Source organism: Gorilla gorilla, chromosome X, assembly GCF_029281585.2.
Source record: "Gorilla gorilla gorilla isolate KB3781 chromosome X, NHGRI_mGorGor1-v2.1_pri, whole genome shotgun sequence".
Classification (NCBI taxonomy): Eukaryota; Metazoa; Chordata; class Mammalia; order Primates; family Hominidae; genus Gorilla; species Gorilla gorilla.
Genome location: NC_073247.2, coordinates 30,696,476 through 30,723,271, shown reverse-complemented (window position 1 = coordinate 30,723,271; position 26,796 = coordinate 30,696,476). Strand labels below are relative to the sequence as shown.

The window sequence follows — 26,796 nt, the reverse complement described above, 5'->3', positions numbered from 1 at the left end:
CTTCACTATTGAACCCTTTTCTTTTAGTGGGATTAACTGTTTTACTCAGTTATTTCTAGATATTAGGTTGGTGTCAGTATACTTCACCAGTTCTTTCCTACCTCAATATTCTTTATCTCTTATTCTCTTTTGATGGTCTAGGATGTACCTTTGAACAATTTATTTTTTAAAAAAACTACCAGGATGGTGAAAATTTGACTTTGCAGATCTAAGAATAATTTCCTGTGACCTTTGAACACGAAAAACTAGAATGAGGTATAACATTCTTAGATCATAACTTTTCCTTTTCAATTCTCTGTAAGTGATTACTTCATTGTCTTCTGGCATTTTATTGTTGCAGAGGAGAAATCTGAGGTCAGTCTGATTTCAGTTCCTTTGAAATAACCTATTTTTTTCTGCTTGTATGCTTGTAGGATTATATCTTTATCCTTGAAATTTAAAAACATTTGCCAGGACATGTCTTGGTGTTGATGATCTCTGTTGAACCTTCTCAGTCTCCAGTCTCAGGTATTTTTTTTTCAGAACTGGAAAGTTTTCTTATACTTTTGATTGATTAAACTGCCTGTTTTTTTTTTCTTTAGGAACATCTGTTATTCATAGATTATTTCTATGTCTGTCTTCCATAGTTTCTTTAAATCTTTTCTTTCTTTCTTTCTTTTTTTTTTTTTTCATTTACTCAAGTTTGTCCTCTGTGGCATGGATTCCGTTTTCTGTAGTGTCAATTCTAATACTTGCTATTCACAATGCAGATTTAATTTTGGCTACTATGTTTTCATTTCTTTATTCTTATCTCAACATACTCTTGTTTCATAAGCAGAATCCCCCTTAGACGGTAACACTTCAAAAAACATGAGGTGGATCCCGGCCTGAAACTTGGCCACAACCACAGGACCAGGAAAAAAAAAAGTTTCTGAAAGGGTCCTCTTAAACATAAAAATGTAAATATAACCAGAGGTCATTCCTACCCTCATCTAGAAAATAGAACAATGTTGGGTACTAACAGACCTTAAGTAGCTAGAGGAATAGTAAAGCAGGCATAAGGGCACCTTAACTAGAAATAAACTGATTTTTCTAATTACATGTATTGTTTTTCTCTTTATAAAATTAATACATAATAAGTGCATATAACTTTGAAAATACATTACAAAGAAGAAAATCCTATGACCCAGGTAACGACTGATAAGATTTTATATATGTTTTGCCAGCTACATGCACACATGTTGGGAGGAGGGGATGCAAAATTGGGTCATACTATATAGTTTTGTATCCTTTTTAATGTAATATATTGCAAGCATATTTTTTGCATCATTAAATTTTCTTTGAGGCCCTGATTTTAACCATTGCATAGTATTCCTACATATGAATAGATGTGTTATGATTTATTTAACCAGTCCCTTGTTGGTCATTTAGATTGTTTTCTATTTTTCAGTATAATGAGTATGATGAATATCACTGTACATAAGTCTTTATGCACATCTCTGATATTTCCTTAGGATAAATGAGGAGCTGATTCTTAATCCTGTCACATTGGTAAGGATTATATACATTCCTTATTAAGAATATAAAGTGCTTGTTTCTTATTGTTTCATTGTGATTGCATAGAAGATTCTTTGGATTCTGAACAATTTGGTGGTATCTTAACCAAAGTTTGAGAGAGGTTTCTAATGCCTCATGCTCAGCACCTTCATGATGGAATTCCTATTGTGTAAGCTTTTGGACAGGAAAACCACTGCTGATACCAGGGAGTTTGGAAAGTAGATATACTTGTGGAAACCTGAGGGTGGTAAAAAAAAAAAAAAAAAAAAAAAAGTATGGTCCTTGTTCATTCCTACAGCCTGGGTCTCCATATTAATATACTAGGGCTCTGGATCTTTTCTTTTCCTCTTCCCTTCCTGTTATTTCAGACTGTTACTCTCTCTGAAGATTCTTCTCTTAATGTCCGTACGTCCATTTCATTTCTAGGTAGGAGAATGTCAGTAGATGATATACCCTGCTGAGTTCAAGGTAGCATTTTATCAGTCACAGATCATCTTTTGGTCCTAGCATACTTATACATGATGATCTCCTGCTGAAATCAAAGTATTTTTTAACTAATTATATATTTTCAGAGGTATCAAACAGCAGCCTGGAAAAGTACATTGTTGTATCATGCCATTACAACAAAGCAATCTGCTTAATAAAGTTGCTTAAAATGAAAGTTTTTAAATTAACAAAATATTTTTAACCTCAGAATTTTCCATAAAATAGTTAGGAATACTCTAGAGTTCCTGAAACCTTGATTCAGAAATACTGATTGGAATTGTTCTTCCTCTTTAAGCCTGGAAGATGATCTTAGGTGATAATTTTTTACAACATTGAAAACAATTCCTGCTGAAAGTCAAGGGAACAGTCTCCTTTATCTGATTTGTTCTGATGAGACCCATATTGTAGGTTATCTAATGTGTGACTTTATACACATTTCAGGCTAACAAAAGTGAAGCATGATTAGCATTTCCTAACCTTTTCCAGTATTTCACATCACATTTGCATATATACAATCTGCCAGGCTCTGAAATTTTTTGGCTGGAAGGCATTATGGTGGGATGAGAGAGGATAAATACATTTGCCTCACTTTTAAACTATTTTTTGTCCATACTCATTCTCTAGCTACATTGTATAAAAATATAGCACATACATAAATGATCTCTTCCACCCTGCTTAGTGGAAAATTGACTGTAGTGAATGATGGAACAGGTGTTTCAACACTCTCCTATACTTCTTCATTGCATTACATCTTTAGAAGTTACCTGTAGAAATGTAATGTTACACAGTCAATTGAGGCAAAAGAGAGGAAAAGAAGTAACATTTACTGAACATAGACTGTCTCTTGGTGGATCTTTTTAATTACAACATCCCTGTGAGGTAGATATTATGTGCATCTTGTGAGTGAAGAAACTGAGGCTCAAAATGTTAAATAACTTACCCAAGTTCAGGTAACTACACCAGTAAGTGACAGAATTGGGGTTTAAACGTGGTACTGACCAGCTTTAGAACACATTTTTTCCCACTTGTTTTTTAAAATTAGAGAAATATATTTTCTTTTTTAACAAGTACTATTCCTTAAACTTAGGAAACAATAGAAAGTAAAATACTGAGTAAGACTCATAATCCATGTAACCTAATCTCTAATAAAACCAACCGTCATTTTCCAAATGGGAAACTTAACTGTAGAAGTAACTCTATGCTCATTTCTAATAGATAACATTTGAATCCTTGTTTTGATGAAGTGATAGAAAAGTTTCATTTAAATGTGCTTTTTTTGGTAGAAAAAGCTTTGTAAAGCTTCACTGGTATGTAGGATAATGTTGGCTCGCTGCTTTAAAAATTAAATTGTTCAACATTTTAAATTTTTGCCAAACTCAGGAGGAAGCTATTTTTACAAAAAGTAGAGCATAAAATACCCTTCAGATTATGTTTCACTCAATTTTTTTCTTAGGTTGCTTTGTTAGTATATACTATACTATTAGCTGGGTGAGTATTTGAGAAAAGAAAGTTTATTGTAAAATTTGAGATGACGTGAAGCTGAAAATAGTGAAGAGGCTGATTGACAGATTTGGAATCTAATATATAGAGACTGTAGCAATGGATGAGAGCTGGAAAAAGATGAATCAAAAATTTTAAGTAAAGTTTTATTCATGGAACTAAGAGTAACAACAGGTATGGATAGAGGATGCAGGGTGTGGTTGCAGTGCAAGACAAGGATTTAATCAGAAAACTTGATATGTCAGCATTGTGTTGAGGGCATTCCAAAAATAATGCATATGTGAACTGCATTAACATAAGTTTATTTTCTAGGACAAGGGAGATAATATGACCTTTACTCTGCATTGGTCATTTGAGGGTTGAAATGTTAATTACATGCAATTCCATATACCACCCTTTAAGATGATTTGGAGTGTGTTCAGAGAAGAAGATGGTGATGAGTCTTATCTGTCTTAAAGAAATGTTTGAAGGAACTTAAGTTATCTAGAAAAGATAAGATTCAGGGTGGATTAGAGTCATAGATGTAGATTTACTTCCTGTGACTTTGCAGATAGAGTACAGGCAAGTTAGTCATCATTTATTAGTAATCCTCTTAAAGAGAATTCACAGCTGAGGAAAGTTGCTATATAATGAAAAATTTCATGTAGCAGGCAGTACTTTCTCAGAGATATTATAGTGCCTAGTGAGGTAGTACATTCTTGTCCTGGTAGTATTTAAGCGTAAGTAAGAATGGAGTAGAAAGAGTTGAAACATATTATGTGTAGTAGGAACAGAAGACTTTTGAGATGCCTTATCAATTCAAAGATTTTTTAAATTCCAAGATCAAAAGGACTTTACAGAGTATTTTATCCTCATGAAGCTACCTCACCTTAGTAAATAATGTGCATTGGTACAGCTCTTTAACATTTATAAAGTTCTTTCTTCTGAATTATCTCATTTTTGAGCCTGGTAATAATCCTTTGGGTAGATAGGACAAGTATCCTTATTTTGAACAGGTAAAGTAATAGGCTAAGAGAAAGTCTGAATTGCCTCAAATCATAAAGCTTATAAGCAGCAGCCTAGGGCTCTATCCTTGGTCTGCGAATTCCAAGTTTAGTGCTGTTTCTCCTGTACCAGTTTTCTTTAAAAGTAAGTTATAAGTTGTGACACTTGCTTTGCATACATTAAAAATTGCAAGGAACAGATGGTTCTTAAATTTTATTCCTATGAAAAACGTACGTGTAGCTCAAGTTAGACTGAGGGTTCTAAACGCCAAACAATGGGGAGTCATGGGGGCAAGTCTGTGTTACAGAAAGATAACTGTTTACAATTAATGAAAAAATCTGGTTTGGGCTGCTAGATGAATGATGGTGCCATTCATTAAGATGACAAATATAGGAGAGGGAGCAGATTGGTGGGCCAGAGGTGAGGTAATTGAATTTTGGACGTAAGAAAACTAACTGACATTGATTGTTTACTAAGTGCCAGACACTATGGTTAGGGTTTTATATCATTTAACTCATTTAGTCTTTACTACAACCCTCTGAAGATAAGACTTTTCAATCTTCATTTTCCATATGAAGAAACTGAAAAGCTTAGATTGTTGAAAGAACCTGTCCAAGACTTCATAATTAATAGGGTAAGATAGGAATTTGAATCTCTATGTCTGACAACAGAGCCACAGTTGTTAGGAGCTAGTTCTTTGGGACATTTGGATAAGAACAACCAGTAGTCAATCAGTTGAATAAATGGTTGTCACTTTGAGGAAAAAGAAATATTCTGGAGATACATGAGTATCTTTATACCAAAGAAATGGGCAGTGTTATAGCCTTTGAACATACCTTAGGAAAATAAAGATTTTATACTTGCCTCCCTACCTTTTCCTGAATTTTGGCACTGTTTCTGTGCTTCATAGTATTATATAGGCATTCCCTAATCTAGGAACATCTTCTATGAGTGGTGAAAATGAAAGGTGCCCTTTGTATAAGGTCAGTAGACCTTCTAAGATGGGGGCTATGTTTTATTAACTTCTGTCTCCAGCTCAGTGCCTAGAACATAGCTTGAATGAAATGAAATGAATGAATGGATGGATGGTAAATAGGGATGAGAAAAACAAAGAGGGGAGTTCATATTTAGAGCGGCTGCCTCATGTGAAGTATGAGGTGATAGGTGGGCTGCCTTTTATTTCCCAGGTGATAATGCTCCAAAGATGGTTAGCTTAGATCCTTGTATACTTGTTGAATTAATAGTCGGGACTACTCCTTTTTCCAGTAAGGGAATGAGAGAAGAAACTATGTGTTCCTGACTTCCGTTTTTGTGGTTTTTAAAAATTACACAGATAATACGTATTCATTGTAGACATTGTAGACACATTAGAATATTCAAATAAGCGAAAATAAACAATTTAAATTGTCTAAAATTCTACCACCCAGAGATAACCACTGTTAACATTTTGGTGTAAATCCTTCCAGAGTTTTTCCCATAAAAATATATACATTGGAATATGTATATATTTATTTAGAATGGGATCATTACAATCCATATTGTTTTGTAGACTGCTTTTTCACTTCTTACATGTGACTGTCTTTCTATGTCAATGAATTTACACCTTTATCATCATTTTAATGACTGCATAGTATTCCATTATAAGGATGTACCATAATATATTTAACTAGTTCTCTATTGTTAGGAATTTAGGTTTCCAATTTGAAGTTCTTTTTGGAATAAAAGTTATGGTGAGCATTCTTGTATGTACATCTTTGTACACTTGTCTACTTTTTTTAAAAAAGAAGTAGAATCGATGAGACATTTCAAAATTTTATGTGTGGTATTTTGGTTTTTTTAAAATATGGACTCGGATTGCCTTCCTGAAAGTTTGTGCTGATTCACACTTTCTCCAGCAGTATGTCCAGAGTGCTCTCTCCCCCGTACCCTCGTTAATACTGAATGGTTTTTTGTTTTTGTTTTTGTTTTTGTTTTGTAAATCATTACCAATTTGAAAGGCAAAAGGTGTCTTTGGGTTAAATGCATTTCTTTGATGAGTACTAAGGCTGAACTCTTTTTTCCCTTATTGCTCATTTCTGTTGAGGTTCATCGTTTTTTCTTACAGGTTTGTAAAACAAAGCTCTTTATGTATTGAGGATACCAACCCTTTGTTATATGTTGCCTTTTTTTTTTGTAATCAGTTTGTCTTTTATCTTTTTTTGTGTCTGGCAGAAGTTTTAAACTTTTATAGATTCAAATGTCATTTTTTTCTTTATGATTTCAACCCTCCTTACCCCATGAGTATTGTTCACCTGTATTCTAATACTTGTACAATTTTATTTTTTCACATCTAAATGTTTAATCCATCTGGAATTTATTTTGATGTAGAGATTGGGCTTAATTTTCTCTGAAATAATTAATCAGTTCCCTTGATTAATTATGAATGGAGTTGGAATTTAGAGTGTGTTTTGCCATACGCTGTTGTAATGATGTTTGGTGAGGCTTAAATGAGACCATTTGTAATGCATTTAACTATTAAACTCAAGGGTTCACGTGGAAAGGTAATAATCATTTATTATATGATTTCCATGAAAAAATGTTTTTATAGTTTCAAATAATTAACTTTTGAAGCACATCCTGTTGCAAATTTAGCAACTGCATACTCATATGGTGGTTCTACTTCATTAGAGCCATTTAGGGGTGAAAATCTTCCTCAATTTTTTTTTTTTTTTGTCTGCCTTCATTTAACTTTAACTGATGTGAGGTCTGTTTTGGTAACTTCCTGCTTGCTGTGCTTTTCACAGAATGGACAGCAAATTATGGATGAACCTATGGGAGAGGAGGAGATTAACCCACAAACTGTAAGTAAAATATTTTATCACAAAGGGTATAGATAAATGAAATACTGTAAAGTTATTATTATTTTTCAACAGAGCAGAGTAATCATTTTACAGTATTAGAAACTTGTCGATCCTTTCACATTAACTTTACCAGACTACATTATTGAGTATGCCAGGGACCTTTCTAAAAACTGTTTGATAAAAGTGATTTTAAGAGAATGATAAAACAAATTGCTTTATATTGTTGAAAGTTTTTCATTAGTGTCTAAAGCTTATATTTTTTTGTTTCTTGGGGATTTTTTTGAGATGGAGTTTTGTTCTTGTCGCCCAGGCTGGAGTGCAGTGGCGCGATCTTGGCTCACTGCAACCTCAGCCTCCTGGGTTCACAGGATTCTCCTGCCTCAGCCTCCTGAGTAGCTGGGATTACAGGCGCTCACCACCACACCTGGCTAATTTTTGAATTTTTGTAATTTTAGTAGAGACGGGGTTTCACCAAGTTGGCCAGGCTGGTCTCAAACTCCTGACCTCAGGTGATCTGCCCACCTCAGCCTCCCAAAGTGCTGTGATTGCAGGCGTGAGCCACTGCGCCTAGCCTGAAGCTTATGTTTTTAAATAACCAAATTGAACGTAAATTTGTTAAAGACAAAAATATAAAGGTCATACTTTACAGATACGTTTGACATAGAAAGTGGACATTCACCATTTCCTCATCTGGTTTTTTTGTTGTTGTTCACTCCTGAATCCCCAGTAACTAAACCAATGTGCCTGGCACATAATGGACACTCATTAAATATTACATAAATGAATTAATAAATTGTTCCCTACCACCACACACAGAATAACCATTGTCAGCAGCTAAGTTATAGTCATCTTGATATTTTGTACATAAGATAATTATTATTTACGTTTACAAAATACATATTCTGCAACTTGTTCTTTTTACTTAACATGTCTTGAACATCTTTGTATGACAGTACATATAGAACTACCTCTTCTTTGTTTTGTTTTTTTGTTTTGGGGGGTTTTTGAGACAAGGTCTCTCTCCCTGTCACCCAGGCTAGAGTGCAGTGGTAGAGTCATGACTCACTGTAACGTCAAACTCCTGGGCTCAAGCAACCCTCCCACCTCAGCCTTCTTAGTAGCTAGTACTACAGGCACATACCACGACACCCAGCTAATTTTTTTTTAATGTTTGTGTTTTTTGTACAGATGGGGTCTTGCTATGTTGCCCAGGCTGGTCTTGAATTCCTGGCCTCAGGCAATCCTCCTGCCTCATCCTCCCAAAGCATTGGGATTACAGGTGTTAGCCGCCATGCCCAGCCAGATCTACCTCTTTTTTAAGTGGTTACACAGTTACAGTATTCTATTTTATGAATATCCTATATTTAATGTAATTTTCCCGTTTTTGTGAATTTGTGTTTCAGTAGGATATAGTCTTAGAAAAGGATGTACTGAAACCAAGGGCATAAACATTTAAATCAATAGACATTTGTCAAATTTCCCGTCAAAATTTCAGTATATGAGAATACCTGTTTGAGTATTGCCTACTCAACACTAGGTATTATCAGAAAATATTTTTAATTTGAGTGACTCTAGATAAATAATACTTTCCCTTTTTGTCTTTTTCTTTTTTTCTTTTTTGAGACAGAGTCTCGCTCTGCTGCTCAGGCTGGAGTGCAGTGGTGTGATCTCAGCTCACTGCAACTTCCGACTCCCAGGTTCAAGCCATTCTCCTGCCTCAGCCTCCCGAGTAGCTGGGATTACAGGCAACCGTCACCACGCCTGACTGATTTTTGCAATTTTAGTAGAGATGGGGTTGCACAATGTTGGCCAAGCTGGCCTCGAACTCCTGACCTCAAGTGATCCACCCATCTTCGCCTCCCAAAGTGCTGGGATTACAGGCGTGAGCCACCATGCCTGGCTGACTTTCCCATTTTAATTTGCATCTCATTTGCTTACTAGTGAGGTTGAGTATCCATCATTATTGGCATTTGTTATTTTATGTTTTGCTCAGTTTTCTTTGGGGTTACTTGTTGTCTCCTTATTGGTCTGTACAATTTCTGTATATATTCTGGATATTAACTCCATGTCTATTATGTATCTTGTAATATGTTTTTTTAAACATTAATTATGTGCCTTTCATTGTAGTATGTACGGAAGTTTTTTTTGTTTGTTTTTTGTTTGTTTGTTTGTTTGTTTGTTTTTTGAGACGGAGTCTTGCTCTGTCATCCAGGCTGGAGTACAGTGGCACTACCTCGGCTCACTGCAGCCTCTGCCTCCCGGGTTCAAGCGATTCTCCTGCCTCAGCCTCCTGAGTAGCTGGGATACAGGCACGCGCCACCACGCCTGGCTAATTTTTGTATTTGTGGTAGAGACCGGGTTTCACCATATTGGTCAGGCTGGTCGCAAACTCCTGATCTTGTGATCTGCTCGCCTCGGCCTCCCAAAGTGCTGGGATTACAGGCGTGAGCCACTGCGCCTGGCCAGAAGTTTTCATTTTTAAATGGTCACATCTGGCTTCTGGGTTTCATGCTTTGGTTAGAAAATCCTTCCCTACACTAAGGTTATAAAAATAATCCTTTTACATTTTGATCTTTTATAGTTTTTTGGTGTTTTTTGTTTTGTTTTACATTTAGATCTGTGATCCACTTGGAATTTAGTACCTGGTATGAGGTAGAAATCTAACTTTTCTTTCCAAATAGATAGCCTGTTATCCTAACCTCTATTTATTGAATAAATAAAATCTATTATTTCCCTACTCATTTGAGATACCTCTTTTATCATATATAAAATTGCCTTATACCCCTTGTATCAGTTTCCTGCCTTGCCGTAACAAATTACCACAAACTGGGTGGTTTAAAACAACAGATGGCTCTCGGGGAGGTTCCTTTGTTGCCTATTCCAGCTTCTGGTGTTTGCCAGCAATCCTTGGCATTCCATGGCTTGTAGACACATCATTCCACTCTCTGCCTCGGGCATCAGATGATCTCTCTGTTTGTGTCTGTGTCTAAATTTCCCTCTTCTCATGAGAGCACTAGTCATTGGATTGGGACCATCCCACTCCAATATGACTTCATCTTAATTACATCTGCAAAGACACTGGTTTCAAATAAGGTCACATTCACCGTTACCGGGGATTACTTGAACATACCTTTTTGGAGGGCACAATTCAACCCACAATCTCCCTGAATATTTTGACTTTACATACTTTTTCAATTACTGTCATTTTATTATTTTTTTTTAAATGTGGTAAAGCAAGCCTTCCCACCTTTTTACTTTTGTAAAAAGTCTTATATGTAGTCTTATAAATGTAGTCCTACACATTTAATCTTCCAGATAAACTTTACAATCAGTTCATCAAGTACTTCTGAAAAATTTATTGGGATTTTTATGAGAATTGCCTTAAATTTACAGATTAACATGAAAAATTATTTTAACAATATTGAGTCTTCACATTCAGGAACATTCATTCTTTCTGATTTTCTTTTACGTTCTTTATCAAAATTTTATGGTTTCTTGGCTGGGCATGTTGGCTTATGCCTGTAATCCCAGCACTTTGGGAGGCTGAGGCAAGAGGTTCGCTTGAACCCAGGAGTTCGAGACCACCCTGGGCAGCATAGTAAGTCCCTGTCTCTACTACAGGTTTAAAAATAAGCCAAGCATGGTGGCATATGCTGTGGTCCCAGCTACTTGGGAGGCTGAGGCAGAGAATCACTTGAACCCAGAAGTTTGAGGCTGCAGTGAGCTATGATCATGCCACTGCACTCCAGCCTGGGCAACAGAGTGAGACCCTGTCTGAAAAAAAAAAAGTTATAGTTTTTTACATACAGTTCTTGTGCATTTGTTAAGACAAGTTATGGGTATTTTATAGTTTTATAGTCTTTGTTATGTCGTAAGTGGGATTTTTTTTCTGCTATGTTTTCCATCTGGTTATTGCATATATATATTTAAAATGTTAGGTGTTTCTATCTGTTTTTTAGCATCTTAGGAGTGTTAACTTTTCAGAAATCAAACAAATTGTCATGAACGTTATGTCAGTTGTGGAAGAATAAGATCAGTTTAACCTTCTGCTTAAAACACCTCCATAGTTTTATGGTTCCTTTAAATAAAAACCCAACCTCCATAACATGACCTACCCGGCCCTGCATAATAAGGCTTTGCATACTTCTCTCCACATCCTCTCTAGCCGCACACCTCTACCTTCTACTGAAAGTCCAGTCACTCAAATGTATCAGCTTCTCTTTTGCTTATGGGCTTTCAAAGGCAATGTTCCTTCTCCCAGAATTCTTTTCCCTTACCGCCATCCCCACTACTTAATTCCTGGTCATCTTTCAGATCTGTTTAGATGTCATTTCAACTGAGATGTCTTCCCTTTACAACTACCACTTCCACTTTGACCTTGAGTTAAGTGTTTTTCCTTTTTGCTGCCACAGGAGCCTATGCATACCTTAAATGGCAACACCATACCAGATTCCATTGCTTATTTACTTGGTCTGTATTCCCTACTAAACTGTGAGTTGAATGAGGCAGTGACCAAGTCTGACTTATTCCTTGTTTTATGTCTGTGCCCAGTACCCAGTTGGTGTTCAATAAGTATTTGTTAATTAAATGAATGAATGGATTAAGTTTTAGCTAGCATAGGGACCCAGGCATGGGGCCTAGTGCCCTGAGCTACCTTCAGATTCCTACCCTCTCCAAAACCATTTGAGGCAGTTTACTTCATTAGTCTGTAGTATATATATTTACATGTAAGCTAATGTAAAAACAATCAGAAGGGAAACCTCCAAATTTTTTATTCTCTGTAGTCTAAAAGCATTTTCCATTGTGATGTTAAATGGTTTGTACTTTCTCCTACTCATGGCTTTAGTAGCATTTACATCTGCAAGAACCTGCATTCTAGAGACAGGTCAGAAAGATGCAGGACTAAGATACTACCAGCAATGTGGATGAGACTGTTGAGCAGATCATTCCAGATTATACAAATTAGGCTTAGGTGTCAGATAAAAGCCTGGTATTTAATATTTATTTAATGATATTAAATACAAAAGATTGTCAAAATATTTATTAACCTTATAATTTAAAATTGTATTTGCCTTTTATATATAATTAAAAGTTTTCCTTTTGTCAACTAATAATTTACATAGGGAATGTTGAGATGTTGTATTATCTATTTGATGTGTTACAAATTACTCCAAACTTAGTGGCTTAGAACTACACACATTTATTATCTCCCAGTTTCTGTGGACCAGCAATTTGGGCAGAGCTTAGCTGCATCTTTTGGTTCAGAGGCTCTCTCAGACTTGAAATTAAGGTGTGGACCAGGGGTAGAGTTTCATCTGAAACTTGACTAGGGAAGGATCTGCTTCTAAGCTCACATGGTTGCTGGCCCAGATTCCTGGTCCACCAAAACTGTGAGATAATAAATTTATGCATGGAGGTCGTCAGCTGGTAGGCTTTCTTGCCAGTTCATTGGCCCCTTTTCCGTGGGCTAGAATGCAGAATGTAATGATAAGCCACTTTTGACTAGGACAAGACAGTAGAGAAGGTGGATAATAAGAGAAGAAATCTGGGTCCCTTAATGACCTAATGGTCTAGTGACACCTCTTCACCCAAAAGTATGCTCTTAACCTATGGACTGCTCTGTGAAGGGAAAAAAAAAAAAGGCACTTACTTTTTGTTTGAGTTGTCGCATTTGGGGATCTTTTTCTTATAGTAGCTTAGTCCATATTCTAACTACATCTAGTCATTCACTAACAAAGTAGTTAATGAATGTCTATTAGGTGCCAAGTACTCTGCTACATTCGTTGTTACAGAAGCACATAAGGGAAACTTGCAGCTTTAAAAATGGCAAAATAAAGTTGTTTTTGTCCTCTTCTTCTCTGGGAAATTACCACCCAAAACAACAAGGAGAATAAGAAATCAGAACTTTGGTCTTTGAAATCAGAAGATATCTGTAACTTGAACCACAAGATATAAATATGAAAAGCAGATAGAAGAGTGGTAACAAGATGAAATTAATAGAACATAAGCGATTTTAGAGGAATATCCTAATGGTGAGCAAGTCTTATTCAAGGCCCCCAGAGCCTCAGAAGAGCTCAAAAATGGGGTCGCCAGGTACTGTGGAACATGGACGTATGGCATGGGGCTGAAAACAGAGATTGGTTGAATATTGATATAAAGAGTTTCTAGATCCTCTCTCCTCTGGAGACAGAAGGTATTTCACAGAGAAAACCAGAGAAGCTGTATACTTGGGCACCTTGGACACAGGAAGAAGTAGGGTAAGGCACTGGGCTGGAAACAGGGAGGTCAAGTGAAAACCGGTTACTGAATGGTGACCTGGTCCCATTCCAGCCACTAGGGACCATATCCTCCAGGAAGGAGGATGAGCGTTGTGACTGAAGATATGTCAGATACTGTCCTTTGGGAGACCTTTAGTGTAAAGGCTGCCTAGTTGGCTAGTTAACCTATAAGAAAGCCTCCCAGTTGACAAGCCAATAACTTCCAGGCCACTTCTTAATGCCTCACTCAAATATTTATGGAAAGCCAAATATCACCAGTTATTTGAGGAAGTCTTCCAGTATAAAAGAATGAGATCTTGGAGGAACAAACAGTGCAGGGAAAAAGCAAGTTTAATTAGTGTCCTCTGAGTGTTGAGACAAAATTGATTCCCCAAGAAAAAGTAACTTGCCATAAAAAAGAAATCATAAAAGAAGAAACTCTTAGAAGTTAAAAATATAATAGGAATGTTTTGTATTTTAGTAGAACATTTACAAACTAAAATTGAGGAAAGCTCTCAAAAAGTAGAACAATAAGAGGTAGAAAGTAGGAGAGAAAAAGAAAGAAGAGCAATCTAACATCTAACTAATAGGAATTCCAGAAAGAGACAATAGAGGAAATGAAGGGGAAGAAAGCAGGAAAGAAATACCATAAGAAACATTTTTTTTTACGTTGTAATATCTCTGAAATCAGAATGGTTATTATAATCCATACTATGACATATATTAATTGACAGCATCTTTTCTTTCATAATGGTATAGTGATAATCATGCTTTTAGATTAAGTGGAATACTAAAATACTAAATTTTAAAAAAAAAGCAATTTTCCAAAATGAGGACCATGAGTCTCCAGATTACAACATCCCTCTGAAAGCCTATTAATGAGAGAAATTTTAAAAAGCCCTACTCTCAAGAAGGCTCATCTCTGAAATATCAAAACACTAGTGATAAAGGGAAGACCCTAAAAGCTTTTAGAGACTTTTTTAATCCTATATAAAAGATTGGATAGAAGAATATTAGACTTTTCAGCATCGAAAGTTAGAAAACTAGGAGCAACGCCTTGAAAATGCTTAGTGAAAATGATTTTCAGCCAAGATATTTTCAGATATGGACCTATTTTAGGAAGTTGCTGGAAAATGGGCTCTGCCATCACTAGAGGGTTATTAATTAAGTAAGAGAGACATGGGATTCGGCAACAAAAGATCCAGTACTACAAGCATGATGAAAGTTTTTTCCCATTATGATGATTAAAGGAAGCTTCAGAAGACTAGTTCATTCAGTAAGCTTAGAGAGTACTCAGTCCAGATTGAAGTAGACAGATAATTTCAAGAATGCTGCCTCCAGGAATAGGATTGGGGGAAGAGGTGGGGGAATAGAAGTGATGAACCTAAATAGACTTGGGTATTGAAAATTCACTTGAGAGGCTGTTGCAGAGTAGGAAGAATTTGAAATAGGTACAAAGAAAATAAAAGCAAATTAAAAAACAAAGCAACTGTAAACTTAAGGAAAAACAAAAATTGTACACAAGAGATGTAACTAAAGTATATTCTTTACCTCGGCAGTGAGCAGTGTTTACGTAGTCATAATAATTGTAAAGACTAAATATTGATTTAACCAAAATCTGTGATATGAGTGCCAAGTCATCTGTAATAGGGTGTCTAAAGGTAATATCTGAAATTGATGAATCAAGAGAAAGTATTATAAGGTTATTATTTATCACATAAAGGCAAATACCAGAGGGAACAATGAAAAGAACTGAAAGGGTACCAAGAGCATAGAGTATTGCTGCTTTCTCATTACAAGCCTTGAAATGCTTTTTGACCCTTTATAAAGCCTTTGATAAAAATTCAAGTGAAATTTAAAAAGTAGTTGTAACTGGTATGATCAGGCAAAAATTCACAGAAGGCATGAAATTTAACCTGATTCTTAAAAAATAGGTACAGGATTTTTGAGAAGTAAATGTCAACATTTGGGTAAATGCACTTTTATGGGAAAATGGTGTAAACAAAAGTCAAAGGGAGGAAAAGTGAGATGTGTTGGAGATAGCTAAATCAGTTTGACTAAAAGGATAGTCATAAAGGAGAGCCTGATTTCTCCTGAACATTAAATACCGTCACTCAGACCTTCTTAGTGTATGGAGTTAATCCTGTGATGTCTCTTGAACATATCCCCTTGGTTTCTGTTTGTGATAGAGCTATTCTGTTCTGGCTGGATTTTTCTGTTCTTCACACACTTAATCTCTTCTTTTGCCCTTTGTTCTTTGCCCTGCTATCTGCCTGTCTCCCGTATCTTAGATCTACTTCTTATTTATGTATTTATTTATTTATTTTGGAAACAGGGTCTCACTCTGTCACCCAGGCTGGAGTGCAGTGGCTCACTGCAACCTCCGCCTCCCAGGTTCAAGCAGTTCTCCTGCCTCAGCCTCCCGAGTAGCTGGGATCACAGGCACATGCCACCACACTCAGCTAATTTTTGTATTTTAGAGATGGGGTTTTACTGTGTTGGTCAGGCTGGTCTCAAACTCTTGACCTCAAGTAATCCACCTGCCTCAGCCTCCCAAAGTGCTGGGATTACAAGCATGAGCCACCATACTCGGCCCCACTTCTTTTCCATCTTCTGGCATTTTAATGCTGTTATCCTTTCTTCTGGCTTTCTAAAGGTTCAGCCTTTTCCTGTCTTTACTTAACTGAAGTAAAAACTTTTACTTCACACAAAGTTGCCTTAAAACTTGCATTTGAGCATCCAAAATGATCCTTAACAGCCATGTTAACAGCATACCATTGCACACCTATTACAGCCATCATGGTTCAAACAACAAACTGTGGAAAGAGAAGCCCTAGCAGAGTAGACAATAGGCAGTGAATTACTCACTCAACACAGGAAAACACAATAGAGTGTTCATTGGCAGGGAAAATTTGTACCATGGTATATTAATAACACTTATTGACTGTTTATTGTCTGCCGTTCTAACTCTCATTGGTTGAGAGTGTATTTGAGCACTCAGAGCTTGGGGGAAAATACACTAGTAGATTTAAGTATATACCACTTAGGAAAATATTTCTGAGATAAATAGCAGTATAATTAGTACTGCATGGTGGAATTAAATAGGGTGTATACACCAGGAAAATTTCCAAGCACAGGCAAAGGTTTCCCTTTGCTACATTTTTGGCTGTCTTTCAGGGCTATTTTTTCACTTCCTAGTGTCCTGTTCCTCCACCCCTAAGAGCTTAAAAAAAAAAAAAAAACCTCCCCTTTTTATCATGGCTTACCTCCCTCCTATGGTGCCTCTGACCCAAAATTGCTTCTCTTCTGTTCTAGTATATTCATCACAATACCCATTCCTTCAATTTCAGTGATCTCATCCATATTTTGAAAGAAAGCAAAGTGACTTAATTATGTTCAAGTATGAATGGTTGGTTGGTTGAGTCAACCTGAAATACTGGTATATGGAAAGTTGTAACCCCTTTACCTAAATGAGTATTTTAATTTAACTATTTTAGACAAGCATGACTAAGTAAAAAGAACTTCAGGCTAAGCAAGAAAAAAAATGTGTGGACAGGAAGAGAAGTGATACCACCTAGGGTATATTGTGACTTACTGCAAAATTCAGACCTGGGGCTATGGTGCTGCTGCCTCTCACCCTCTCTTCATGCCCACGGGAGATTCTGTGAGTGAAACATAGTATGCTTTCCATTTAGACAGGACTTTGAAAGTGCTCTAGGAAATCCCGCTTAGTGCTCTAGGAAGACACTACCATTTGTTTCAAGTTGATCATCTTCATGAAACTTATTTCCCATTTCTGGTTTAAAACCTTAGGCTTTTACCACTTTATAACACTGTCTATTGATGGATGTGTGCTTAAAAAAATTAACTGTCCTGCACTTAGATGGAAATCCTTATAAATTAAATCTTTTAGTGTCTGAAAAAAGGAATGATCCACACACAAAAAAGTATCCAGTGGAATCAATTAAGAACATGTTAATTTTAAGTTTTTGTCATATGGGTCGATTTTTTTTTCAACAGGGTTCAGTCATCGTGGGGTCATGAGGATGGTTAATAATTGGGTTTTATCATGGTTGGGGTTTTGCCAGACAGGTGTTATGTATGGTGTAGAAAAGTTTTCAGGAACTCTGTCACAGTCCCCATACTCAGCCCTCTTCCTTTGGGGTCTGATGAAAAGGTTCAGCACCTCCTGTTTTTTTAGCTAAATCAGTCACCAACCATTCATGTGCACTCTCCTTCCCCAAACCAAATTACCTGGTTATGCGTCCACCAACATCATGACCACTTCCACATCCAAACTATAAGAACTTGGGCAGCAGATTATTTAACTTCTCTTTAAGCCTTAGTCTGTTCATCCAGTGTGGATAATGGTTCCTACCTCATTGGTGAGAATCAGCTGAGATAATTTCATGTAAAGCACAGTGCCTAGAATATAGTAGTATCTTAAATGTTATTGTTATACTTGAAAGAAAACTTTATTAATAAATAAGAGAACTCAAAGCAACTAAGGACTCAGTGAAGGAAACTAGAAAAAAAGAACTACAAAGTAAACCTATAAAAAGCAAGAGGAAGGAATTAAATATAATTTCAAAAATCAGCGAATTAGAAAACAAGGGAAAACACACAAAAGCAAGTCCACAACATTAGGAAAGCAAAACAGGATATAAGCACAGATAGGAAGGAGATTAAAACATCATAACAACCCAAATATTTACAGATAAAATGATATAATGTCTGAGATTTGCTTCAAAATAATTAACTACAGGAGTTGGGGAAGTGAGCATATGAAACAAGATTGGCTGTGAGTTGAAGATTATTAAACTTAGGTGATGAGCACATGAAGGTTATACTATTCTGTCTACTTTTGCATATGGTTGAAATTTTCCTTAGGTTTAATTTCAAAAACTTAATAGAATACTAAGTGTAACAGTATACCAATATGAAAGTTGGTGAAATGTATGCTTTTTTAGGAAATTCTAAATTTGGGAAGGGAGAGAGAAACAGTATACCAATAGCCTTGGGAGAAGTTGAAATCTTAAAAAATTAGCACTACCACACTTTCCGTCCACCATTATAATGCCAAGTTCAGTGATTTCTTAAGAGAAAAATCTTCTAAACTTTCAAGAAATAGATCACTCTGTGGTCTTTAAGTTGTCCCAAAACATAGGAAAAAATCTGCCTTGCCTTCTAGTTTGTTTTATAGAATTAGCATAGTCCTGAAAATGAGTTAGCATAGAAAAGGAAACCATGTGCCAGTTTAATTTATGAATATAAATGCAAAAATCCTAAATAAAATATTTACAAATTAAGTATAGAATTATACTAAAACAATGGATTTTTCCCAGAAATACAAGCATAGGTCAATATTAAGAAATTTATTTGTCTAAGTTATCAGTAGATCAAAGGAAGAAAAATTAAGTGACAATATTAATAGATAAAAAGACATTACACAAAACTTAGCACTCATTCCTCTTTTAGTAAAGAGGAAATAGACTTTAACATTATATATCTAAAACCAAATATTCACATTATGTCTGAATGAATTAGTGAGTATATCTCCAAGTCAGGATCAAGATAGCATTTATTACTGCTTACTTTAAGCTCTGTAGACGATGGGAAGTTTGGAGTTTGTTCTGTGATGGGAAGCCATTGAAGAATTTGAGGTAGGGGCATAAATTAGTCTGATTTCTGTTTTAAGATTATTCTGGCTGCTGTTATTAAACTAATGATACCGCATTGGACACTATATCTCATACCCTAAACCATAATTATATATGTCTAGTCAATAACCAATGTTATTTCTTTAAATAAATAAAAATTTCTGACCAAAAAAAAGATTATTCTGGCTGCTATGAAGATAAAGGATTGCACAGGGAAAATTTAGAAGCAGAGAAACCAGTTTTATGGCAATAGATGATAGTTTGTACTGGGAATGGCAGAGGAAATAGAAATAGACAGATTTTAGGTTTATTTTTGAGATAAAATTAGTAGAATTTATTGAGGGGTTAAATATGAAAGGAAGGAAATTAGATAAGAAAGGAAAGACCAAAAAGGACTCATAGGTTTTTGAGATAGGTAATAATGTCATTGCCTAAAATGAGCAAGATTAGTTTCCCATTACACTTGAAATAAAATCCACACCCAAATTTCTTGGGTCTAAGGCCTCACTTAATATGGCCCTAAGCTACCTCTTCATTTCCTTCCTCTTTCCTTGATGTTCATTGCATTTTAGCCACTGTGGCCTTTCCTTTGTGTCTTGAATTCATTAAGCTAATTCCTATCTCTGTGCTTTGGCATTTGCTGTTCATTCTGTTTGAGGACTCTACCCCATGAGTCAGCAAACTTTGTCTATAACGGGCCAGATAGTAAATAAATATCTTAGACTTTGTAGGCCATGATCTCTCTTGCAAATACTCAACTCAGCGGTAGCCATTGTGGGCAAACACAGTTGAAGATAATATTTAAACAGAGATGGACATGGGCAGATTTGGCCCTTAGGCTGGCCAGGCCTGGCTGTAGTTTATCCCTGCCCAAGGTCTTGATGTGGTTCCTTCCTTATTATTCAGGTTCTTCCTGGAGGACAACGTGCCAAATTAAGTTAGGATCAAAAACCTTAATGCTGCATACTCTTGAATGTACAGTTCTACTTCTAGAAATTATTTCTAAATGTGAATGTGTACAAAGGATGGGACAGACCATCGTGTAGAGCAAAGACCCAACAATAGGAGATTTGTATAATAGAATTTTCAACAGTTATTAATAATGCATTGAAGATTAGAGAACAGGGGTCAGCAAACTGCACTCATGGGCCTGTCACCTGTTTCTGTAAAAGATGTTTTATTGGAACGCAGCCTTACCCATTCATTTTCTCACTGCACTGGCAGAGTTGACAGAAACCGTATGTCCTGCAAAGCTGAAAATATTTACTATCTGTCCCTTTACAGAAAAAGTGATACTATGTGTAGTATGGTCCATATATGTGCATAGAAAAGACTGGAAAGAAAATCACCAAAATAGTGATTTTTAAAAATTTTTTCCCTTTTTGTTTATTATCTAAGTTTTCTATAATGGGCATCCATTATTTTTATAATAGTAGTTACTTTTTAAATAATAAGGTAAATGATTAAATCAATAAAATGTTTAAAACAAAACTGTAGTGAGATAAATTTTAAGAAATTTTAGAGATGGAAAAAAAGAACAGTATCTAGTTTCATGTGCACAACCACACAAGTAGCATCCATTTCAGATTTCAGCATATATTTATTAAGGCGGCCATTTATTTGAGGTCTTATGTGTGATATTTGGTATTAATCTCAAGATTAATCTGGCAATGGGATGTGCTTAAACAGTAATAAATACCATAAGAGATGTACCAAAGGACTTCAAGAGCTCACATTCTGGTTAGGAGATCGATAACACCTGAATAAAGCAATTGCTCATTGATGAGTTGTAATGCGATTATAAGGAATTCCAATCACATGAGCTAGTCTTTTAACTTTGGTGCCTTTTGATGTAAAGACCTTTTAAAATTTTATAATCAAATCTGTATTAATACTTTCCCTTATGGTGTCTGCATTCTCCAAACAGGTAGCCATATATCCTAACATCTCCCTCTGATGTATAGTGCCACATTCTTTTCTGTCACTCTATTTGTGTTTTACAGCAGTACCACACTGTTTTAATTAAGGTATCATTTCAACTTGGAGACTTATTTCAGATTTTGGTGTCTGAAATATTGCTTCATTTTAGTGCTAATTAGTAAAAACCGTAACACACGCAAAATGTGAATTATTAACCTGAGCACTGGTAGTAATTAAAGCCAATTTTCACTAATCCTTTAAGTTTAAAAAAGGGTATTTGGTTGCTCATGTTTAAAAATATTACTTGAATAAAGTCAATGACTGCTACTTAACAGGGATATCCTACTTCATGAGTTGTGCAGTAAAGATGATGCTTTTTCCTGACCTAGTCTCAAGAGCCACCTCATGTTCAGACTGCCATTCTGTGTTAGGCGGTTGTCCTAGCCTTGCTGCCCTTTTGGAGCTCCATTGTAAGGAGTCTTAAGTAATTCCTTTTGGGAGATGGGAGAGTTCCTAAGTGTCTGCCTTGCTGAAAAACTGAAGCATGCGTTTTTAAACAAGAGGAGTGCACAGTTTTCCGGGCGAAATTCAAAGTTCTATCTTAGATATTTATTTGGGTCCCTGTTGCTGCTAATGTATTTGATTGTATAAGATAATTTTTTAAATTGAGCAAGGTTTTTTTTTTAGTTACTCTTCAACTTCCATTAGGTCATTTATAGAACATTTTCATAAAAATTTGATAGAGGAGGAAGAGCCCTGGCTTTTCATGTAGAATCTGTAGCACAAAATGGTCTCTCTAATGTTTGCTCAATAAATGGGTACTAAACTGAACTCCCATTATAGATAGCTCTATCACCAAATATGGGCCTACCTTGACCACAGTTTCTTCATCCAGAAAGTGAGCTGATTATTCTTGGTATTTTCTAGAGTGTCTTTAGATTTTGAAAATTCCATGCTTTTATTAAATTCTTACAGGCTGTGCAGATTAACACTTGAGGTTTTTGTTGGTTCCACATAGATTAAGTGTTCATTAAGCAGAGCCTTATCCCACAACTCTTGAAGCTGTTGTCCTTTGGTTGTTTTAAATGCCACTATTACAGCGATTATGTTCTGAATATTGGCATACTTGTCATTTTCCAAAGTAAAAATACCTTAGAAAAACTTCTGTAACGTATTAGAGGATGAAATGAAATGGAGTAAGGGATTATATGGTAGCTTGACCCCTCCTTCTTTTCCAACATGGCTTCTTAAGTGTTCCATTTTGCTAATAACCCAAGGATTGGACTTCTTTTTTTTTAACTTATATTTTATCAACTAGGAATGTGAGTTTTTAACTATGGGCCTTTAAGTCTTTAACCTGGTTGATAATTAATGCTTATGACTAACATAAATTCAAAAGTAATTTACTTTCATTTAAGACAGGTAGCATTTGTCCTTACATCACAATTTTAAAAGTTTCTTGCCTGTGGTCTTCATTTTCTACCTATAGTTATGAAACTCTTCCTCATTGGCAGGGAACACCCATGACATGCCTGTGTATAACCTTAAAATTATCTTGAGACCACGGCTTGAGTGTGTGTATAAACACACTGCAAAGGGTCAAATTCCACTTGTGCATCAGTTTAGCAACTTTTAGTAGTGGCAACTAGTTTCAGTTGTTTTAAAGGGTCATATAGTTAAGAAATTCTGGCATTTCTCAGGATTCTAAAATAATAACGTTTGTTTCACTGGTTGTGAAAATTGTCCGGATTGCTGGGAACTAGGAGAAAAGAACATTTCAACAGGATTTGGCTATCAGCAAATCTGTTTTGGTTTCCTATTCTGGCCTCCCTACCTATCCAGCTACATTAGTGCCCCTGCCGGCAGGTTTCTTCTTTCTTTTACCGCAGGAAAATTGTCCGGCCTCTTTTTCTAGCATTTTCAGGACCCGCCTGACAGGAAATTTTCTAATTGCCGGAACAGCTGGTAGGAGAAAACTTTGCAGGGGCTTGGCCTTCCCTTTCTAAGTTTTACCGTCAGAAATTCTTTTATCACCATCATGGTTTCGTAGCCATGTTTAAATTTTTGTCTTTTCGTGTTCGCTCTATACAGGTAAGCTCTGTTCAGCTTCTTTTATAGAATAAAATGTTTTAGTTGGAGCTAACTATAATTATAGTAATTAGTTATTTCGTTTTATATGTTTTTTAAAGCAGCTTTTCAAAATTCAAAACCAGTTTTGATAGAACTTTTAAAGGGTAATAGCTCTGTTTACTAAAAGCTACTTATGTGTATTATACATTTCAACTCTGTATATTTTGTCAACTGACTTTTACGTTGTTTTTTTGTTTTTGTTTTTTTTTTAGTGCTAGAGTAATTTTTATCTTGCTAGTGTTTGTAATTTTGTATAGTAAGACAAATGACTGTAACTCTCAAAATTAAACCAGGCATAAACAGAATTGCAAAATTGCTAATATTTATGAGATTACTATAATGAAAACAACTTTAGTGGGTAGGAGAGTATGTTATTTTAAGCAGTCAATAACTTAAAATCACATTTTGGTGGAAATTGGTTCCTGTAAAAACTTGGAAGTTTTTAAGCAACTCCATATTTAAGTAACTTTAAGCAAGTAATTTTATCTGACTTAGAGTAGGAACAATTTTCAAAGAATTATTCTGTTAAAATGGGCTTAGTGGATGTTAATTTGCAATATATTTAATCTACAATCCTGCCAAAATCAACTTGATATTTTGCCATGAGAATTGTGCTATCCAGCAGCTTTTTAAAGAGAATTAAATTTGCTGATCGGGATTCCAGATTGGGAGAAAACTCTGCTCTTTGTGGCGGTGATTAGAAATGTTAATCTGGAAAACCAGCTTGCTGTTTTCTCAAACATAGATAAAAAGAGCTGACTTATAAGAGCTTAAAGCTCTCTTAAAGAATTTGGTTAAATGAAAAATGTTGAGCTTATTTATCATTCCATCAGCAAATGAAGTAAATTGAATTCAGTCAGATTGTAATCTAGAATATATTAATACGTAGTTTCACACCATGGCTTGAATAACCAGCCTAATTTTGTGTCACAGCAAAATAATTTTTATGTGTCTTGATCATCTACAAAGAGGTTAACATATCTTTTTAAAATAAAACTACATGTTATAGAACTATAGGTATCTATATAAAGGGTGATAGTTTAATTTAGAATGACATTTAAGGGGCAAATAAAGTATGCATTTTTCATTTGTAAGGTCTTTTTTATGGTACAACAAAAAATGGTTACACATCCATAGTTAGAAAGTACTTATTGACTTTTACCAAGGAACATTTAAATATTTTACTTCAAGCTTCAATAATATTTTCTGGCATTCAAAACAATTTAGAAAATACAAATGCCTCAAGAACACACTTCCTGACTCAGGGGAGGGGAGGAAAAAGGAAATTATGTATACAAGGCAGGGCATAATGCCAAATGTTGAATCATTCTTTGAAATCAGTTAATGTCTCTCAGTTTGTTTTCTTAGTTAGCATGTTACAATATTAGGTTTTCGATAATTCAAATAGACAACATTAATTTCAGTTTCTTTTCTTTAATCCTTTTTACATTTTAAGATCAAAATGATATTTTTCTCTCACAACTTGAAAAGGAAACGTTAGATTATTTTTTCCCCACTAAAGAGTGGACCTTAAAGACCATTGAGGTATAAACCTAAAGACGTTTTGTTGGTCCTGGGAAATAAACTGGGTGGCTTTTTGTGTGACTGAGGGACACCAAAAGATCCACCTGCCCGTAAATTTTCTCTTCATTTTTCCATGATGTCCAAAATGACACTCTTTACAGAATTTCTAAAAGTATATGTTTCAACTGAACTGACTTTGTTTTATCCATCAGGGGTCATATCTCAACAGATATTTATCTAATAATAAATCTTTGAGATCCAGGTAAATAGTCTTAGTATCTCTAACACCTAGTACAATACCTGGCCCATAATTTGAATGGCCTTCCAACAAAAAGGAATGGTCCTAACAGAGTATGTCATAGATCAGAAACATTTTCACTGGGACCAGGCATTCAGGAAAAAGCAAAAGCAGGAGAGCCACCTGAATTTTAGTTCTCTCTTGACCTCATTCTTCTCTACCTCTCTTTCATACTCTCTGATTTAAACTCTAGTGTCCAGGTGTGCTCCCGCTGTGGCCTTTGTACTGGCTTGTCCCTCTCCCAGGAATGCTTTTCCCCCAGGTGCTTGACTTTCTCACCTCCCTCAGGTCTTTCTCAAATAGCATCTTCTTAATAAAGCCTGCCCTGACTTCTTTATTGAAAATTACAATCCCCCCCTTTCCATATCTGCTATTCTCATCTCTTTACTCAACTCAATATCTTTTCTTCATAGTATTTATCATGTATTTAACCTTTATTTACCTATTATTATTATTTGGTCTGTTGTCAAAACGGCAAAGTTTTTGGTCCATTTGACTTATTGTATATCCCAGCGCCTAGAAGAGTACCTAGCATGTATCAGGTACTCAAAAATAAATGTTTAAATGGATGGATGAATGAATTAGTGAATTCCCGTACGTAGCTTAAGGGTATTGAACACATAGGCTGAGGGAGGTGGCAAATGTCTGAAAGGGGTGGAAATGTAGGAAGAATGAAAGAGGACGTGATGTAGATCTGCTGCCATCCTCAAAATTTTGCCCACAGTCAGACTTTTGCTTATCAAATCAACAGTCTTTGTAAAAATAATAGCATGGAATTTATTATTACTGTACTTAAATGCACAAAGTAAGTTTTTTGTGGTAATGAATGGACAGATATCCATTTATCATTTAAAAAACAGTTGTGCCAGAGAATGTAAAAATATGTGAGCCTCACAGAATAATTAGAATGTATATAATTTATATCTATGTTCCAGTTTGTTAACATAGTATTTTTTCATAAAACTATTAATATAGCTGCTTTACCATGTACTTATAGGCAAAAATACAGTTTTACAAAATGTCAAGTCAAACTATAATTTTATGTTTTCATGTGACAGATTTATTTCAGTAACAGGTGCTTTAGTGACATAAGATATGTTTGTCACATGCACATGTCAGTCTGTTCTTGGCTTATCACTGCCCTTGGAAATCTGATATTCCTTTCTGCATCCATCTCATTAGATTCCAAGTATGAGCTAGAAAAGTACATTGTTGCTTTCCTACCTGTTGTCCAAGATTGCCCAAGCATTAGTATTATGTCCTGGTTGAACCTTAGATTCATTTCTAAAATAGTCATGGTCCCATGACCTGGTGACATTAAGTACAATCTGGGCATTGAGATCTCAACCCAGGATATTTTGCCTATTATACTACTGTAATTTTGCATATATATAAAGTAGATAGAAAATAGTTTGCTGGTGTGATTAGTAAAAATTTAAGTCTTATGAAATTTAAACTTAGAAGGAACAGAAAAGCGTGTTCAGGATAAAACAGTGGCAGGTTTTTGAAACTTGAGCCAATGTCAAACTTGCCACAGGAATTGATCTTTTCTCTCTACCCTCAAGAGTATTTTCCGTACTCTCTGAGTCCTGATTTAGAAAAATATTTTATAAATCCCTGTTTGTATCCCTAAAGAGGTTTGAAATGATTGCATCTGTTTT

General features: G+C 35.5%; 1 protein-coding gene across 8 annotated transcripts in view; it reads left to right on the top strand.

Annotated features, from left to right (window-relative positions):
- RPS6KA3 (ribosomal protein S6 kinase A3) overlaps positions 1–26,796 on the top strand; it is a 112,694-nt gene that overhangs the window by 25,002 nt on the left and 60,896 nt on the right. For 4 of the 8 annotated variants that reach the window (XM_055376748.2, XM_055376751.2, XM_019019360.4 and 1 more), the window contains exon 2: positions 7,290–7,346. In XM_055376748.2, coding sequence (XP_055232723.1) covers positions 7,305–7,346 — 42 coding nt within the window. In that variant the 5' untranslated portion in view covers positions 7,290–7,304. Of the gene's footprint in view, positions 1–413; positions 508–1,429; positions 1,531–7,289; positions 7,347–23,121; positions 23,275–26,796 lie in introns of those variants that run through there. The other 4 variants (XM_055376749.2, XM_055376750.2, XM_019019361.3 and 1 more) reach the window with 4 other exon arrangements.